Below are 19,475 nucleotides of genomic sequence, written 5' to 3' on the forward strand. Positions count from 1 at the left end.
AACGGCCAGCGGGCTGCTGACGTCTTAGGAAAGAGCCGTTCGGAGAGCGCTCGCGCTAGCCCAGCGAGGCTGCCTGCCGACGCCCGCGCGTCATCAACACGAGCCCTGAAGGCAGAGCCTCCAGTCGTGCGCAAGGCGGCGGCGGCGGCGGTTCTTCGTATTCTTGCTTTCGAGGAGTTCGCGGGAGCTGCCGCCGGGGAAGCGCCGCCATGGCGCGCAACTCCGGCCAGGTCTGCCACTACTTCTTGCAGGGCCACTGCCGCTTCGGCGACAACTGCTGGAACGAGCACCCGCGCCAGCACGCCGGCAGAGCCAACGCGGGTAAGAAAGAGGCTGTCCCGCTCTGCGCCTCCGCCGGCGGCTTCTCTCCGTCCCCTCGCGCCGGCCGACCTGCTGCCCTCCCGATGGGCGCCGGCTAGGGCTGCCCCCTCTGTACTGGAAACATGCGGGGGGGGGCGGTTGGAGGGGGGCGATTTTTTTCCCCATCTGGTGCTGAAGTGACTTCAGAGTAATCCGTTTCAGTCTATTGTACCCAGGGCCGGATTTAGTTTTGATGAGGCCCTAAGCTACTGAAGGTAATGGGGCCCCTTATATGTCCAGCTGTCCTTTGTCAACAACAAACTGTCGCTGTTTTTTGTGTTGAATATATGCTGTATGGTAATTTATGGGCCTAATAGGTATCTAAAGCCATTTGCACATAACAAAATATGTAATGGTTGAACTGAAATACAATTAAGAAGTATATTAATAGTGAAATAATTATTAAGCTCTAACTTAAAATGATTTTTTATTCATAACAAACTTAATAATGCAAACACATTGGCATTTGGCAATAGCAAAAGTTCCTTTAGGAACACAATTTACGAAGACTCATAATCTAGTCATTAGGAACTTGATATATCATGAAATAATAATAGCAAACCAGTGATATTTTAGGAAGCAGGTGGGGCGCATTACTTACATCATAGGAGCCTACACAACATACGACACCGTTGCTGTATGTAGGTTTTATTTTATTTGTTTTTTATCTTATATTTTGGAAATGTACATCCAGGTTTTTTTCCCTTCAAATTTTTTTGGGGGGCCCCAAGAGAGAGGGGCCGTAAGCTATAGCTTGTTTAGCTTATACGTAAATCTGGCATTGATTGTATCCTAACAGGACGGACCCTCCGGAATTTGCCACTCGTGCACACACACAAATTTGTAAATGTGCATGGCTACCCAGAGCTTAGCTAAAGGACCTTTCCAACACATGCATGTGCAGAAGATCCCCAACCTGGCAGATGGGTTGAGAGAAAGAGAGGAGACCTAAAATACAGGACAAAAGTGTATCAATACAAGATGTAGTATTTTACATTGAAATATGGGACAATCCTGGACAGGTGGCAACCCTAGCGTTAGCTAGGGCTGATGGGAGCTGTAGTCCAGAACATCAGGAGGGCACTGGGTTGGCAAAGAGTGGCTTGGAAGCAAGGGAAGGGAAGCAGCCAATGCCGCTCTCTCTCCCTGGTGTGGCTGACCCAGTGGGCTGAGCTGAGAGTGGTGTTGCCGTGATCATATTGTTTGCAGCTCTCTTGCATTCCCCGGCCACTGCCACCATCCTCCGGGAAAAAAACAGGGCATGTCTAGACCAGCCTTTTCACAACCTTGGGTCCCTGGATGTTCTTGGACTACAACTCCCATCATTCCTAGCCAGCATGGCTAGTGATCAGGGATGATGAGAGTTGTAGTTCAAAAACATATGGGGGGATGACACCAGAAGTTGAGAAAGGCTGGTTTAGACTAACAAGACAATCCTAACCTTAGCTAGGTAGCAGTGGGCATAATGTAGCCTTGCTCTGTGCCAGGTCACCCTGGAGCAGGTGTAGCAATTGGTCCAATGCCTTGCCTCCCCACCCCTCAGGATACTAGATTTTGAGACTTTCTGCAGGCTGTCACAATTGAAAATTCAACAGGCAGCAGGAATAGTGAAGCTGGTGTCTCTCATAACTCTTACTTAACACATCTCTTTCTTTCCCAACTGAAGGCTCTGGTCGAAGAGTAGCATGGAGTGGACATAATCAGAGATACAGTAACCCTGTACAGACATCCAGTTTTTCCAAGTCAACCAGCTGGCACAACAGAGATTCTGGCTTTTCACAGAACAGATATGCTGCATTAAGCTCCAATGAAAATGTTGGTAATAGTGGCATTGTAGATGAGGAAGATAAACTTCTGTAAGTAGCAATTTCTTATCTCTCAAGTTTTAACAGACTTTAAATAAATTTTATTGAATGGCTAATTAAAAAACAAACCTGAACCCTATGGCTGCAGTCCTGTACACAATTGTTAATATCCCAGTGAGGTAAATAGGAGTTAAGAAGAATTAACTGTGTACAGAATGCCTGCCTGTGACATTTTCTTCATAGTGGCCTTTGCTCATAAAAGTTCATAATATTAAGAGCCAGTTTGGGCATAATTAGCCTGAATGAGTGTTGGTCATGCTTATTTCTTATGCTATTGGCACTTTGATCCTGTTTAAAGCAAATCTTGCTGTGTCTGAAGTGGTAGACCGTGGCTTAATGATGCTTTAGTTAACATTCATCCAGAGTTTCCTGTTTCAGATGTAATGGGAACTGGTTTCCTTTAAACAAGATCAAACTGCCAAAGCTGGCACTCAAGGAGAAGGATGAGGGAGGAGCATGTGAGTCTGACACTTGGTCCTGTCTTCATAAACTGCATTTGGGAAAGAGAAAGGGCAAAGGCTAGCCTAAGATTCCTATCCTATTAACAGAGAAGAATTGTTTCTTTTCAGATAATTTCAAATCATGTTGATGTTTCATTGGTGTAGCTAATTTTTGTTCTGACAGCTATTAAAAAAATGTGACTTGGTACAAATATGTTTCATGTTGGTTTAATACTGGCTCTGATGCAGCTCTTGCTTCTTAGTTGTGTAAAACTAGAGGCTCTAGATGGGGATGTGCATTGCCATCTGCATCAGACTGGATTGGCATCTGTGCCCACAAATGATGCAGATATGGATTTCTCACACTGAATCACTTAACAATTTTTTTTTTCATTCAGTTGTGATTTTCCCTGCTTATTCAAGTACTTCCTGTTTATATTTGATCTTGCACCCACTCTTTCGACTTGTTTTCTTTGAATTTTAGAAACTGAAAAAGAGTATTGTAGCAAGCCACTTATAAAACATACTGTTTCTTCTAATTCTTCTTTTTAAAAACACACTGAATCTAGCTTTAAGTAGGTCTTCAGTTTCATTTGGCTTATGACTTTTGAATGTGATTTATTCAGTGAAATTATAATGAAAGACATGGAGAGTTGGGAATCTTCAGGACAATGGATGTTTTCCACCTATTCACCTATGAAAGAAAAGCCGAATATATCAGGTAGAATCTTTCCTAATCCTCTTAATTACCCACACATGCTTAGGTTTATTTCTCACTTGAATACTGTTATTGGATCCCAAAGAATGAGAAGTGTGCTTATATAAATGAACAAAAGGTGTCTGTCTTTTATCTTTCTTTTTTTTAATGAGGCTTTGACATGGACAGTGCTTCTAAAATTTCTGTTCAATCTAGTATTTATTTAACTAACCCAAATTGGGATTCTGCAAGACCAGAATCTACTACTTTATCAGGTGGGCAATTTATAATAATGTGATTTGCTAACTTGGCCTCCTTGTATTATTTAACCCAGCTTTATCCGTTGCTGACTGTCATGGCAGCTATAGGCTCCACGAGAGAAAAAAGAGTTCTGAAACCAATTTTTCCTTTATGATTTTAGTAGTGTGTAGATGGGATATGTACAGTATGTGTCACTGGCAATAGAGAAGGATTAAAAAATCTACCAGTGGGCTGTTTGATCTTTTGCTGTCTCTGATTCTTCATTGCAAATATTACTGCTCCTGGACAGTGTTTCCTTTCCTCCTTTCTCAGCACTCAGCCAGGCTCGAAAAGTGAGCCCAGCTTTGGAAAGGACAGACGTAGAAGGCACCTGAAAAGGAGAATTGAGAGGCTCAGAAGGGGCTAAACCAGGCATAGGCAAACTCGGCCCTCCAGATGTTTTGGGACTACAACTCCCATCATCCCTAGCTAACAGGACCAGTGGCCAGGGATGATGGGAGCTGTAGTCCCAAAACATCTGGAGGGCCAAGTTTGCCTATGTCTGGGCTAAACACTTACAAGTTCTCCCTACTACGCATTTCTTGTTACCTGAATAAATGTAGAGTTGAAACTGCATTTCTTCACACGATGTCTTGAATGGATAAATGATTAATTTGCAAGCTGGCATAAGCTCTAAATTAAGAAAGTACAAGGTAGCACAGATCACAGAATATGTTGCATACCATGTTTTGAAGTAACTTCTGGAGTCTTTGAAGTATCATGCTTTGAAATAAGACCCCAATGCATGGTGAAAGCTATTAATCAATTCTCTGGTGCCATTGTCATTTGCTTTTATACTTGGCCAGTGTCTCTTGTCAACAAACATGAGAGTTGTTGGGGGATGCATTTACTATGATTTCATAGCTGGGGATAAGAGCAGTATTATCTGTCTTTCCAGGTTTTGACTGTTCCTCTTCCTGCAGGGTTTCCAGACTTCTTGCCAGAAGAGTTGCGTCTTGAATATTATAATAGCAGAGCAAACAACAATGTACAAAATTATGTGAGTCTCTACATATTGATAATAAATAACAAGATGAAAGATAAAAAACTATTAAAAGATTATCCAAAAAGAACTCCTTTAACGAGAATCAAGTATTTTTGTCTTAAGACAGTCTTTAAAATAATCTCTCCCCCCCCCCAATTTTTTTTTCATAATTCCAGTAGCATCTTAAAGACCAACTACGTATAAGCTTTCAAGGTATGAGCTTTTGTGTGTATACACACTTCTTCAGATACTCTGAAGCAGAGGTTGCTCCAACCTTATAACTGTTGATGACTGTTAATGATGGCAGTTGGTTCCACAGGGAAGGGCAAGGGATTTTTAAAGGGATAGATGACCAAAATTAGCTTTAGCATGTATAATGGGACATGAATCCAATAACTCTATTCAGACCAGGTCTCTCCATAGTTTTTAGTTTGGTAATGAGTTGTAACTCAGCAACTTCTTTTTCAAGTGTATTTCTAAAATTCTTTTGCAATAAGACAGCTACTTTAAGATCTTGCATAGAATGTCCTGGGAGATTGAAGTGTTCTCCTATTGGTTTCTCTGTTTTATGATTCCTGATGTCAGATTTATGTCCATTTATCCTTTGGCGTAAGGTTTGTCCTGTTTGTCCAATATAGAGAGCTGAAGGGCACTGTTGGCATTTGATAGCATATATAATGTTGGAAGACGAACAATTAAATAGGCCTGGGATGGTATGTTTGATGTTATTGGGGCCACTAATGATGTTGTCTGGGTGTATGTGGCAGCAAAGTTGGCATCTAGATTTATTGCAGGCTCTTGTGCCGGTGTCCATGTTAAGTCTGGTTGTATTATCGTGTGTGAGGACTTGTTTAAGATTGGGTGGCTTTCTGTAGGTGAGGAAAGATTTTCCTCTCGGAGCTTGGGAAAGAGAGCTGTCATTATCTAAGAAAGGTTGTAAATCTCTGATGATGCATTGAACTGTTTTAACTTGAGAGCTGTACATGATTACTAGTGGTGTAATATTGTTTAGTGTAAATGGCTGTGATTTGGAATCAAGACCACCACCCCCAAAATAGATACATTTGAATTGTGGGGTAGTAATGACATTCTTCTGGTTCTGAATGTGCCAACACATTTTAATCACAGCTGCTCAGAAATTCTATTCCTTCTTGGTTTGATTGGCAGGGTCCTAACAGTCTAATCTCCCTTTTTTCCAGATCAATTCAGTCCAGCAGTTAGCAAGCCAGTGGAGAAGTCGGTTGCTTGAGCTGAAGAATATAAATGCATCTACTAAAGCGGCATTGGTGAGTGTAATAGAGAAAATGAAAAGGTCTTCATTTAAAGTTTTAAATTTATTTTGCAAGATTTGTAAATCTTTCAGTCATGTTTCGCGAAGCAGTTCACAATAATAAAACCAGATTTGTTGATAGAAGATACTGTCTACAATAAACATCCAGAGTAAGGGGTATTATTCATTGGCATTGTTCAGCTTCTGGCTCTGCTTCCTTGAAAGATGGTGGTGGCCAATGGGGTAAAAGAAGGCAGAAAAATAGGTTACCAAGAGGGCAGGTGTTCTTTGGAGTATGTGTGTTTGTTTTTTGGAGAACTGATGCTTTGTTCTCTGAAGTAGCAGCAGCCGGAGACCATCCATGGAGGAGGTAACTCTTACACAGAAGCTGGAATTCCTCCTCCTCTTGAGGAAGCTAGCCTTTTTGCACCTTGGATAGGCAGAGGGAAGCCTGTTCCACCCTGACCCCTGCTGGCTGACCAACTGAGAACTCATCTGGGCTCAATTTATCCCAGGAGTGGGGGATATATCAAGACCTGGGCTGACCAGGGTGGGGTACCCCTTTGTGGGAATCAAGGGAAGGAGCAGGCTTGTAGTTTGTAGGAACCTCTGGATCCTCTGCTGTTGCTTGAGGCTCAGGTGGCCTCAGCAGCACAGAGTGCCTTCCATCAGGTTCGGCTGACAGCCCAGCTGCGCCCCTATCTGGACACGAGTAGGCTAACCTCTGTTGTCTATGCTTTGGTCACCTCCAGATTAGATTACTGCAGCGTGTTATATGTAAATAGGGCTGCCTCTGACGATAGTACAGATACAGTACAGAGATCTATTCATTTACCTGTGGCCTTCCAAGTGTTGCTGGACTTCAGCTCCTCTCAGCATCAGCTGGTATGGCCAGGAGTTGGGAATGGTGGAAGGAGTTGTCCAACAACATCTGGAGGACCTTCGATTCCCCATCCCTGCTGTAGATCCACACCACAAATAAAGTGAAATCATAGTGATGGTAATGTAAGTTGGCTTATTCTATATCAAATATTTGTCCACTTCTAACTATGCATTTTATATTGAATTGGAAGCAATAGTACCTTTTTTCTTCTGTAACATGTAGAACTACTTCTCATTGTTTTAAGATATCTGAATTTAAGAACACGGCTAGTCAACCACCACCTGCATTTGGGTTTGGAGGACAGCAGGCATCGGCTTTTGGGTCATCAGGTAGGGATTTGTTTTGGCTGGTGGTGGGTGGAGGTTTGCATATTCTTAGTTCCGATAGTCCTGGGATTACTATCGTTTCTTTGACCTTACTATTGCAAACTATTGCTTTTCTTTGTGTGACAATTGCAGCCTTTCCTGTGGATAATAAATTTGCTCAAGGCTTCTCCTTCAAAGCAGCTTCTGAACTTGGCAGCATCTCCTCTGGAAGCACACCTGCCTTTGGGAGCCTCACAAGCAGCCAGGGCACCGCATCTTCCACCACTGCGCCCCATGCTGTCAGCTTTGGAGATCAACCTGCTTCATCGGCATCTTCCTTTTCATTTAAAATGGCTACAACCACTCCAGGTGGGTTTGGAGCTTCTGGTTTTTCAGGGTTTGGCAAACCTTTTCCGGCAAGTTCCCCGGAGACTGCGCCTGCATCGGTGTTTGGGACAGCGGCCATTACCCCTGCTTTGAATCCCGGATTTGGCAAATCGTTTCCTGCCAGCTCCTCAGACTCCACATCTGCTTCAGTGTTTGGAACAGCTGCTGCTTCCGCTTCTTTGAATTCGGGGAACACACTGTTTGGGCAGCCGGCAAGTCTCTTTGGGGGTAATGCAACATTGCCCCCTTCCACAACCCCTCCCAGCACCACCTCTGCAAAGTTATTTACCCCAGAGTCGGAACTGTCTGCTGAAGAACTGGAGCAATTTAAGGCGAAGAAATTCACACTCGGAAAAATTCCTTCCAAGCCACCACCATCAGCACTTCTAAATCTGTAACGTGGCCTGAGGTTGTTCTTACTATCTTTTCGGTGTGTGTGAATATCAGAGACACTTTGATTTAATCCTTCGGAAGTTAAATTCATCTATGGCTCACCATATTGTTTCAGAGAAGTTACATTTGTTTCTAGAAATGTGTGATCTATTTGACTTGTTGGCTCCAGAATGAATATTTAACTTGAGAGTATTGCATAGCAAAATGTAGCTTTGCAATGAACTTGAAAATGTAGGAAACCCAAGCTGCTCTTTTCTTTGGTGGAGTTGGCTTCCATACTTTATGGCAATGAAATGTTGTGCTAATGATCTAAAAGGTACCGTATTTTCACTCTATAGGACGCACCCGACCATAGGACGCACCTTGTTTTAGAGGGGGAGAACAAGAAAATAAAATTCTCCCCCTCTCTGTGCAGCGCCCCTTCAGCAAAGCGGCAGGAGAAACAGAACCCCTTCCATTTCTCCTCCCGCTTCGCTGAAGGGGTGCTGCGCAGCTCTCCCTCTCCCACATTGCCTTTGCCTTCACTGAAGGCAATCCTAAGCCTCCGGAGCACAGCGGGAGTTTCCGCTGCGCTCCGGAGGCTTCGGGTTCCTTGCGCTGAAGCCAAGTCTTGCTCTCCAGGCTCCAGGCTTCAGTAAAAGCAACCCGAAGCCTCCGGAGCACGGCGGGAGCGCTCCCACTGCGCTTCTGAGGCTTCACATTGCTATCGCTGAAGCCAAGGAGCCTGCATTCGCTCCATAAGATGCACACACATTTCCCCTTAATTTTTGGAGGGGAAACTGTGCGTCTTATAGAGCAAAAAATACGGTACCTTAAAGTCCCCAAATCATACCTTTTGGACACACCAGCTATTCCCCAGCTGTACCAAAGTTATAGAACCCACAACTCCTCCATCTCTTCTGTTGCTATAATCTGGCCTCAACAGCTTCAGTACCACAGTAGTCCTCAGCCTTAGCTTTTCTAGCTATAATTGGTTGATTTAAATGAGCACATCTATCTGCTGTGATTTAGCGCTGGGACCAGTTGTTACCACAGTGCTCTGCCTTACTGTAATTCTGAGTGTACCCTCTTAGCACCTAGTCTACTAAAGCCTTCCTCTGTGTGTGACAGTTTTCACAACACAGGAAGCAAACAATAGCATAAACTAGCTATCCTCCCTGATAGCAGTTGGGCTTACCCTCATTTTCTACGAGGTATAAGGACTCCAGATTCATACAAATACTTTAGTTTTATTTTATTTTATGCGTGCTGCAAGTGTGTGCCTTTGTTTGGTCATTCTGATGCCCCAGACAACAAAAACCACTTTCTCATCAGGTAAATTTTGATACAGAAATCAGTACTGAATTTGATTATGACACTGAATTATTTTTGTTTCAATTTTACTTGTGGTTAATGATGGTTTTAATTTTAATGTCTGCCGCCCTGGGACCTTTTTGGTGAAGGGTGGATTACAAATATCTAAAACAACTGAATGAATTGCTAGTCATTGACAATAGTAAACATTAAGCCCCATGCCATTTCCTGTCTGTGCACACAACCGCTTTTGCACTCAGAACTTCATGCGAGAGACTCGTCGTCAAGCAGATCAATTTGAACTTCGGATCCCTTCTTCGCTTCGCACATGGTGCCCCACCTCTTACCTTTTCATCCAGTGTCAATAGCTAATCTGTGTGCAAAAGCTGCCAAAATTGTGGGCATAACCAGCCACCCTGCTTTGCCTGCCCATGCGAATGTAAAGCGTAGCTTCAAAGGGTCAGTAACTTTTGCATGAAGGGAAAACATTATGTAAACCAATGATTTTTTAAAAAGAGAGTGAGAGCACGTCTTTTATTTCTGTGCATTAATTTTGTACTGAAAATGAAAATTTAATAGATAGCTATCCAGCTGGTTTACAGATCCTTTAATATAAATGCATGACCCCATAGTAAAGGTAAATAGGTAAAGGACCCCTGAACGGTTAAGTCCAAAGGCGACAATGGGGTTGCAGCGCTCATCTCGCTTTCAGGCCTAGAGAGCCGGTGTTTGTCCACAGACAGCTTTCCAGGTCATGTGGCCAACATGACTTAACCGCTTCTGGCACAACGGGACACTGTGACAGAAGCCAGAGCGCATGGAAATGTCGTTTACCTTCCCGCCGCAGCAATGTCTATTTATCTACTTGCATTGGCCTGCTTTTGAATTGCTAGGTTGGCAGGCGCTGGGACAGAGCAACAAGAGCTCATCCTGTCACAGGGATTCGAACCGCCAACCTTCCAATCGGCAAGCCCAAGAGGCTCAGTGGTTTAGACCACAGCGCCACCCGCATCCTATAATGACCCCATAGTATGCCACCCTGAATAACAGGAAGTACTATGCTTTCAACTACTGCGGGTGGGGGGAGTGGGGAGGAATGAGGTGAAAAACTGTTATGTGTCCTCACGTCTCAGACTAGTTTCATGTGATTACGATCACTACTTTCTTTGAATTATAGAATGTGGGAGTCATTGATTTTTCACAAATGTAGGTCAACTTTAGAATGGTTTGAAGTTTAGCAGGCACACTGCTTCTGTCCTGAACATCTAAGGGAGACAGGGCTAGGGAAGCCACAGAGCTCTCCCCATGTTGCTGGGCTCCAGCTCCCATTATTCTCAGCTGGCATGTCCAATGGTCAGAAATGATGGAAGCTGGAATTCAGAAACGTCCAAGGGGCCGAAGGTTCTCCTGCTCTGATCTAAGGGCTGATAGGTACGTGTGTGTAGAAATTTGTCTGCTGTACAAAAGGAACATAAGCATTTCTTGCTCTGTCCACACTGGCCTCTGGTTCCTGGAAGGTTGCCCAGAAAAGAATGCAGCTCATGGTTCCCTAGGCTGCCTTGAGAGCATGCCTATATCTTCTTTTGTTGAAGGAGTCCACCCTTCCTTGCCAACTCCACATAGCCTTAAGCAAACTGGCCTTTTTGTCTGAAGGCATGTTTACAGAAAAGCTTTGGAAATCCCCAAAGACCGATACTGTAATTAATTAATCTCTTTATCCTTTGCAGATCTACTTAGCTGCTGTTCACTCTTGAAATAAAAGCACAGGGCAATTTATAAACTCGGGCCATTAATTTAGATATCAATACCCCCTCTCAATGTTGATATCCAAAACGCTACAATGAATGCTTTACTACAGACATGAGGAGTCTAATTGCCCCGCTCCCTTCGGTCATAAAGTAATTGTCAATAAAAGCAATTAGGTTTGCCTTCCAGAGTGCATTCTCCCTTGTATTCCCGCTGTGTGCAATAGATTCTTCTAGTGCTCTATCGCTTTTCAAAATAACTGTGGAGCAGAAAGCTTATCTGCTTCTTAGAGTCCAGCAACAAGATCTATGACTTTGCCAAAGCAGTGCTTACACTTGGGGGTGGGGTGCTTGTGCTTGCATACCAAAGCTTGTGGTGGCAGCTGATTCCGTAAGTGCATAAAGCACTGTTGTGTAGCACGTTGGTAGTGCCTTGCTGGCAAGCTTGCAGATGGGGTAAATGCAAGGCCGTTGATGCTGCTGAGCTCAGGTCCTGCTTTCAGGCTCCCCGTAGGCAACTGGTTGGCCACTGTGAGAACAGGATACTGGACTAGGTGGGCCATTGGGCTCATCCAGCATATGTCCTTTGACAGGCCTATCCCGCTTGTGTGATAAAAATAGTTCTTTCCAGAAGGTTTGGCAATAGAATCCAACGATGGCATTGCCAGGACCACTTTAGTTCCATGTGGTCAGGCTGCCCAAGGCATTTATTAATCTGGACTAATTAGCATTCCCAAGCCTTGACTCACATGTCACAAGGATTCGCTTACCTGCTACCATCATTTCCTTCCATTCTTCAAACTTTATTAAAAGGCAATCCAGAATGAAATTGGTCAGTGAATGAGAACAATGAATGGACCTGTCTCATTCATCACCATCACCCGCCTCCAGGAACATAGCCTAGTCCTTTTTGAGTAAGCCCATCCGTACTAGCAGAATGTTACAAACCCAGATAGATTAAAATATTAGCAGCTGTGCTGGCCTCACTGAGTAATAAATGTCAAGGAAGAGAGGTGCTCTTTAGTGCTAAATTGGAGTAGAAGTCAATCCAGAGAAAACCCAATTGACTCTTGCTCCAATTCTGCGCTAATCAGCAGGTTTCATCAGGGGAAAGTGGCAGGACCAGTGGAGCTGTGGAGGAGCCCTCCATGTAAGACAGCTTTCTATGTTCAGGTGCTCATCACAAAACTGCCAGAAAGTGTGTATCTAGTGTGATATCACATGTACAGGTTATGCTCCCAGGTCACGGTACAGTTGGCTGATTTTGAAGACTGCTGATTGATCACGCAAAGGTTCCTCAACTAAGGAATGGGAACCCTCATCAATCAGCGTACTTGACCAACCCCATGTTGGAAACTTTTTGTGCAATGAACTAGCCCCCTTCAGACTCTGCTGACTGGAAGGAAGATAAGCAAACCAGAGGCAATGTCAGCAAGGAAGAAGAAAATCTGGGCCAGGGGACTTAGGGGCAGCGCTGTGGGCTTCAACAGGTAGCCCAGTTAAGCCTCTGACATCAGCCCCAAACTTAGAAATATACCATATTCAATTTCCAGCTTTCATACAGTGGTACCTCGGGTTAAATACTTAATTCGTTCCGGAGGTCCGTTCTTAACCTGAAGCTGTTCTTAAACTGAAGCACCACTTTAGCCTATGGGGCCTCCTGCTGCCGCCACGCCTCTGGAGCACGATTTCTGTTCTCATCCTGAAGCAAAGTTCTTAACTCAAGGTACTATTTCTGGGTTAGCGGTGTCTGTAACCTGAAGCGTATGTAACCCCGAGGTACCACTGTATTTCCAAATTGCTCTTATATTGCATGCAAACTGCCACATCCCAGTTACACAAGCTGATTGCTGGTGAAAGGGTGGGAAGAAAACAAACCAACTTCAGAGGTGTTGATCCTACAACTGCGATTACTTTGGAGCAGGGATGGAGAACCTGTGACCCGCCAGATGATGTTGGACCGGGGCTGATGGGAACTGGAATTGGAATTCATCAACATCTGGGTGGCTGCATGTTCCCCATTCTTGCTCTTCAGCAAACTTTTAAAAAAGGGTTGCTCGAGAAGATTTAGTGCCTGTGTTCTTGTTGCTTTGTGTACCCAGTGCTTTCCTGTCAGCCTTTTAGCCACATCCCTGCAAAACCTCTTGCTTTATTCTTGCAGATCACATGAAATGTGGTTCCAGCATATGCTCTGTCATGTGTTCAAGGTAATTAGATTGCTTCTGATTATGCAGAATGGGTCTGATGCTCCGGACATGTGCCCTTTTTCCATTCTTGCTTTATTTAGTCTTGGGTGTGTAGATGTAGCATCTACACTATAGAAAACGGTTGCAGAAGAAGTCAAAATGAGGCGCGTGCCTTATACAGTAAAACCAATGCAATTTGAACCATGCCTGTGCCTTAACAAAGATGTAGGGTAAGCATGCCACAGAAATCTTAGAAAATTTCAGTGTAGAATGTAAGAGCCCTGTTGGTCTATCATGTTTCCCAGGGTGGCCAACAAGATGCAACAGTCTTGGTCCCCAGCAACAGCAGACCCTCCCAAATTTCCCTATTTTCTAGGGACAGTTCTGGATTTACAGAAGCCGTCCCAGTTTCTGATTTGATTTTGGAGGGTATGGAGTTATGTGACCCCCAAGCCAAGGAGAAAAGTAACTATGCAATCTTTAGAAGACATCTAAAGGCAGCCTTGTATGAGAAAACCTTTTTAAATGTTTAATGTTTTATTATGCTTTTATATATGTTGGAAGCTGCCCAGCATGCCTGGGGCAACCCAGTCAGATGGGAGGGATTTAAATTAAAAAATTATATTTATTTATTTATTACTGAATAGGACATGCATATTTTTATCAGAGAAATGTTGGAGGGTATGCAACAGGTATCTAGAGGCATGTTGCCTCTGATCTTGGAAACAGTAAATAAATCATTACCGTAAGCCCTTCATTTAAGATAACTGAAGGCCAGGCCCACCTCCCAGTTGTCCAAACTCTGCATGGTACCCCCCCCATATGCTCTGACCAGGGCTCCCCCCAATTCCTACCACGGTTCAGATTATTTGTGCTGACTACTCTGGGAGTTCGTTTCAGCTCCATTACTGACACGAGGAAGCCCTATGCAGCATGATCAATAAAAGGCATGATTGATTTGAGGCCAGGGTGTTATAATACGTAGTTCTCAAAAGCTGCATGGCCTAGACTCCTAGAGCACATAATCTGGATAAAGAAGATCAAATTGTCCTGTTTTCAAAGCCACAGTACGTACACATTATAAACGCCTGCTGTCAAGTGCCCTCAGATGCATGACATGGGCTGAAACGTCTCCAGAAAATTGCACGAGGGACCTTGATCTACTGTCGTGTCTGCTGACAGTACTTCCTCTAATTTTTCAAGATAGCAACTCTTGCAACTTTCTCCACACAAGCAAGAATGCCCACGGAATCAACAATTTTCTCGTCTACCGGAAAATGTCAAATCCTGCCTCCTTAAAAAAAGAAAAGAAGCAGGGGCTAAAAAAAAATTCCAACGCATATTTTCCCCGCCCCCCATTTCAAGTCCTCTGGCAGTCTAGTGTTTACAACCTTTTGCTCAATCCACAGTTGTGTGTGTTCAGTGCTCTTGATCTGGTCCCTGCGATAAGAGCAATTGCCCCTTCCATGAAAGTGAGTGAGAACGCCATTGTGCACAGAGGGGCTTCATGTGCTCCTGCACCCCCAGGGAGCATTTGGATTCAGGCACTGATGTGGTGTCGTTTTTTTGCGCAAGCTATTTTACAACCTGGAAATATATATATTTTTCCACTGCACGTGACATTTTCTTCCAGATGAGCTTCAGATGTGGAAAAAATCCCAATGACCTTACCTTCATGGTTTTTTAAAAACCTCAAAAATTGTTCTGCCTTTTTTTAAAGTCAGGAGAGGGGGATCTGTGGGCCTTCAGATATCTTTGGACTACATCTTGCAACATCCCTGAGGTGAAACAGGAATGTGCCTTCCTCCGCCCACCCACCACTACGGAAGCGATGGTGCAGGAAGGGTGGGAGAGATGCTTCACCCAACCTCATGGGTGGGCAGGGTCTGGCTGGGGCTGATGGGACTTGGAGTCCAACAACATCTGGAAGGGCACCAATTCCCCTTCCCTGATTTGATTCCAGCTAATCTGTAAAGACTGTAACTTTAGCCTCATGTCCGAGTTTGCTTTTTTCCTCCTTCCTCCGAATCCCTTTTTCCTTTCACGTCATGTCTTTTAGATTGAAAGCCTGAGGGCAGGCCCTGTCTTACAGCTGATTTTTGAAACCCACTCTGGGAGCCCTCCCCCCCCCCCTTTGATGAATAGGAGGCTAAAAATGTTTTAACAAAATACTTAAAAACAAATTACTGCCAGATATACGCACTTGCTTTATTTATTTATCTCTTTCTCTGCTAGCCACTCAGTGTTTCTAGACTTCCTTACTGTAATTCTGCAACATTTAGTTGATTAATAGTGGGATTAAGGGATTCAAAATGTTTTGAGTGATTACTCAGGGACATTGTTTAAGGCTCATTGGCTTCCTTTCTTTTTAAGATTTCCCTCAAGACAGCAGTTCTAGAATGACAGACTTAGAAGGCGTAGGTTTATTTGAAGCAATGTGACAAGAAAACATCCTTTGTTCTTAGGGATGCCCTGTGTGTACTGAAACCTCAACTGTCACCTAGAGGCAGCCATTCATTCAGACTAGCTGAAATGTTGCATTCCAGCTAGCCTGGAAAAACTTACATTTTCAGCTGGTGGATGAACTTGTTCTTTTCCTCTTCCCTCTGCACCTTGTTTTCCTTCTGTGCTGTGCTTTTTAGATTGAAAGCCCGAGGGCAGGGCCTGCCTTATTTACAATATTTGAAAGTGATGAGGCACTGGTAATTGGCAAATGTCTCTGTGAATGTAATGAAGAAACAAGAATTTCAGGATCTTCATGGAAATATGAGATGATATTCAGCATTATGGACAAAAAAGAGCACATATTATTAGAAGGAAAAGCCATCTCTAGTATTTTATTTTGTATTCCCTAACATAATGCATCAGAGCAAAATAACTTAAGCCAATAAACAAATGTGCCCTTAACTCTCAGCTAATGCCAACTCATTGAGGCTAGAACTTTCTGATAAATCAATTAGCTTTTATTAGTAGTACAGTGGTACCTCTGGTTACGAACTTAATTCGTTCTGGAGGTCTGTTCTTAACCTGAAACTGTTCTTAACCTGAGGTACCACTTTAGCTAATGGGGCCTCCTGCTACTGCCGGGCTGCCGGCGTGCGATTTCTGTTCTCATCCTGAGGTAAAGTTCTTAACCTGAGGTACTACTTCCGGGTTAGCGGAGCCTGTAACCCGAGGTGTTTGTAACCTGAGGTACCACTGTAATAATAAATAAATTATTATACCCCATACATCTGGCTGGGTTTCCACAGCCACTCTGGGTGACTTACAGCAATACAGTAGAGGAATCAACTATGAATATTCAAACCACAGCTCTAATTTAAAGCACAGAAGATTTGAGTCCATCTAAGATGGTCAAATAGATGCCATCATGATGGAGTGGCGTGAAGCAAGTGAGATGTTATTATGACACCACAGTAGTGCTTTTACAGTCATTTTGTAAAAGTGAATGAATGATAGTCTTTGTGTCAGTTGCAATAACTAGAAGCAGCGTAACCAAGCTCATTACACATATTGCCGCCATGTAATTAGCAATTTCATATCACATTTGATGTTCAAGATTAGAAAACTGCTAAGTCACTTAGTTTGCTATTCTTTGGTTTACAAATGAATAGAGAGAACAGGAATGTGAGTGTATTGTTTAATATCACACAGAAAAAACCAGACATTCTCGTTCTTGTCCCATTGGCCATTAGGTATGGTGAGGCAGCTACCTCAGGTGGCAGATGCTTGGGGGGCAGGAACTGACAGCAAGGTGTTAAAGAACAGATCAGTGTGTGGCTTGTGACCTACCCAGCACCCTCTGAGCTAGCCTGCTGCCCTTAAATGTGATGGAGGATCCAGAGTCATCACCAGTGTTGAAGATTCAACTGTTAATCTGCTTGGTTTAAGTATGAGGGCATAACTTCCTCAATCAAATTAGAGCTCTCCAAAGCGGTTCTGAAGTAAATAAAAATATATTGGGTGAGCTGATCATGAACCACCTCCCTCACATTTATTTTGGAAGGGCTTGCGCTAGAACCAAGTGTTGTGTTTTGTTTTGTTTTGTTTTTAACAAACTTTTTTCTTTGGAGCAATTTCCATGTCACATCCCAAACTGCTTTTGAAGAAGAAGAAGAAGAAGAAGAAGAAGAAGAAGAAGAAGAAGAAGAAGAAGAAGAAGAAGAGGAGGAGGAGGAAGAAGAGGAAGAGGAAGAAGAAGAGTTTGGATTTGATATCCTGCTTTATCACTACTGGAAGGAGTCTCAAAGCAGCTAACATTCTCCTTTCCCTTCCTCCCCCACAACAAACACTCTGTGAGGTGAGTGGGGCTGAGAGACTTCAGAGAAGTGTGACTGGCCCAAGGTCACCCAGCAGCTGCATGTGGAAGAGCGGAGACGCGAACCTGGTTCACCATATTACAAGTTCACCGCTCTTAATCACTACACCACACTGGCTGTCACTTTTGAAAGTGACTTGCCATGAGGCGTGTGGGACCCTGTGATTTGATTAGATTTCCAGTGAGCGCACGGAATTTGATTTATTGTTCTTTGGGTCTTTGCCATTAATTTGTTCTCATCATTAACACTTCTATTAAATTTTTCATTTTGCTTAACACAAAACACAGGTAGGAATGGCAGAAAGGGTGAGGGACAAGGAGCTAAAGGGAAGTTACATAAACCTACAAACACTTTCCAGTTCACAAAGTTGCTTGAGCTATATCATATGACAACATGCAGACTTTTGCGGCAACAATCTAACACAGTCACTACTCTGGAATTTATCACATGACAAGTCTTCAAAGTATATAGATATAAATCTCTGTGTGTAATCAGACAAACAATCAGTTATGCATGGACATTTTTGTTGTCTGAGCTGCTTCTGAGTACAGTACTATGTTGATATGAAGTTTGCTTACAGGTCTCTGGGAGAAGAGGAGCTGTAGCCTCTACCTGCCTATAAGAACAGGCTGGTGTGTTTTCCAGTCATAACATTTGGTGGGGCAGGACTGAACCCCTAGCAGTCGTATGGAGGCCATTTTAAATCTTGAATAAAGATTTCTGAATGTGGAGTCAACTAGGAGTTGGTTACAATGAGCTGCCACTCCTTAATGTGCATCCAGATTCACCAGCCATACAGAGTGTATGATACTGCACTACCTTTTCAAAAATAGCTCCAACCTTATTTCCACACCAAAATAATCCTGACTAGCTTGTGAAGACTTTCCTGTGCCTTTAAAAGCTGCATAGAAGGTAGACAAGTTTGCCACCCCTGAATTCTGCATCACTGTGATCAAAGTGATGACACTGTGTCACAACTTTTACTGACACGCAACGGGGTCTTGCCTAGACTCATGAGCTAACAGACAAACATGGATACGGCAAAGTGGCTCTGGCCCACAATTTAATGCTTTGATTTAGAACTTGGTCAATATAAAAGTTTTTCCTCAAATGCTTAAAGCATCTTTTTTTTATCATTTATAACAACTCTCACACCTTACGTAATTCAACACAACAGCTGTCCTGGGCTCACAAGCCACAGTACTGAAGCAATAAAGGCCATTGAAGTGGGATAGCTCAGTCAGCTGAGCATGAGACTCTTAATCTCAGGGTTGTGGGTTCGAGCCCCACATTGGGCTGCCCAGACGACAAGACCCCTTTCTTGGACTTTCATTCAGTTTCTGGAACATGACTGATACAGTCAGTTCAGAGTCCATTAAACAATAATATTTTGCTCCATAATATCATCTCAAAGGCTTTACCCAAGAATGAATCCACAACAGGGCATTCCCATGTGATAATGTGTGACTCCAGTGGTGGGTTTCTTTTGCCATCTTCATGGTGGTTCTCTGGTATTAAACAAGGGAGTGTAGTGCCTAAGTATCCTCTTGTGCATTCCCTAAGGGCTCCTCTCATATTATGTAAGGAGCTGTACACCTTGTCACATGGAAGGAAAATAAATTTGTTGGAGAAAATGATAAATACTGTATTTTGACATTAGACCTCTTGGTGGAGTTTTTCTATAATGCATTGGACCTTCCTGAAGTATATTAGCTCCAGTAATTCTTGCTGCTAGGTGGCACTGATTCCATTATATATATATATAAAACCTTTTCAAAATATATTCCTGATCCTTTAACCACTATCTGGAGAGCAGAAATGGTCTCCAAAGAAAGCAGGAGCTGGCTGGTCATCCCTGAACATCTGTAGGAATTAACAACTTGGTGTAAGATAAACAGCTACAGCCTCTGTGAAAGGTGCAAGATAGCTCCAGAAATGCCTGAGAGGCAAAAGGCCATTGCATCTAAGCAAAGCTGTTAAAAATCCCAGTGGATGTAGAAAGTGAGAGGCATGAGTCATAAGCACATGAGCTGGAGGGAGGGAAAGG

The 19,475-nt window shown here is 43.4% G+C and overlaps 1 protein-coding gene across 1 annotated transcript; it reads left to right on the plus strand.

Annotated features, from left to right (window-relative positions):
- Positions 1 to 191: 191 nt before the first annotated feature.
- Positions 192 to 9,267, plus strand: NUP42 (nucleoporin 42). The gene is made up of 7 exons (XM_081882283.1): positions 192 to 321; positions 2,027 to 2,216; positions 3,292 to 3,386; positions 4,586 to 4,662; positions 5,847 to 5,933; positions 7,045 to 7,129; positions 7,259 to 9,267. Exons 1-7 carry the CDS (start codon positions 210 to 212, stop codon positions 7,888 to 7,890), a joined length of 1,278 nt encoding a protein of 425 aa, XP_081738409.1. The 5' UTR covers positions 192 to 209; the 3' UTR covers positions 7,891 to 9,267.
- The last annotated feature ends 10,208 nt before the right edge of the window (positions 9,268 to 19,475 follow it).

This window comes from Podarcis erhardii (genome assembly GCF_964252035.2).
Source record: "Podarcis erhardii genome assembly, chromosome: 12".
Lineage (NCBI taxonomy): Eukaryota > Metazoa > Chordata > Lepidosauria > Squamata > Lacertidae > Podarcis > Podarcis erhardii.

What these genes read in the sequence shown, in the direction of transcription:
- NUP42 (XM_081882283.1), top strand. Translation starts at nt 210, where the DNA reads ATGGCGCGCAACTCCGGCCAGGTCTGCCACTACTTCTTGCAGGGCCAC. An exon ending in AGAAAAGCCGAATATATCAG is followed by an intron (nt 3,387 to 4,585) that starts GTAGAATCTTTC and finishes CTCTTCCTGCAG; the next exon opens with GGTTTCCAGACTTCTTGCCA. An exon ending in ATCGGCTTTTGGGTCATCAG is followed by an intron (nt 7,130 to 7,258) that starts GTAGGGATTTGT and finishes TGACAATTGCAG; the next exon opens with CCTTTCCTGTGGATAATAAA.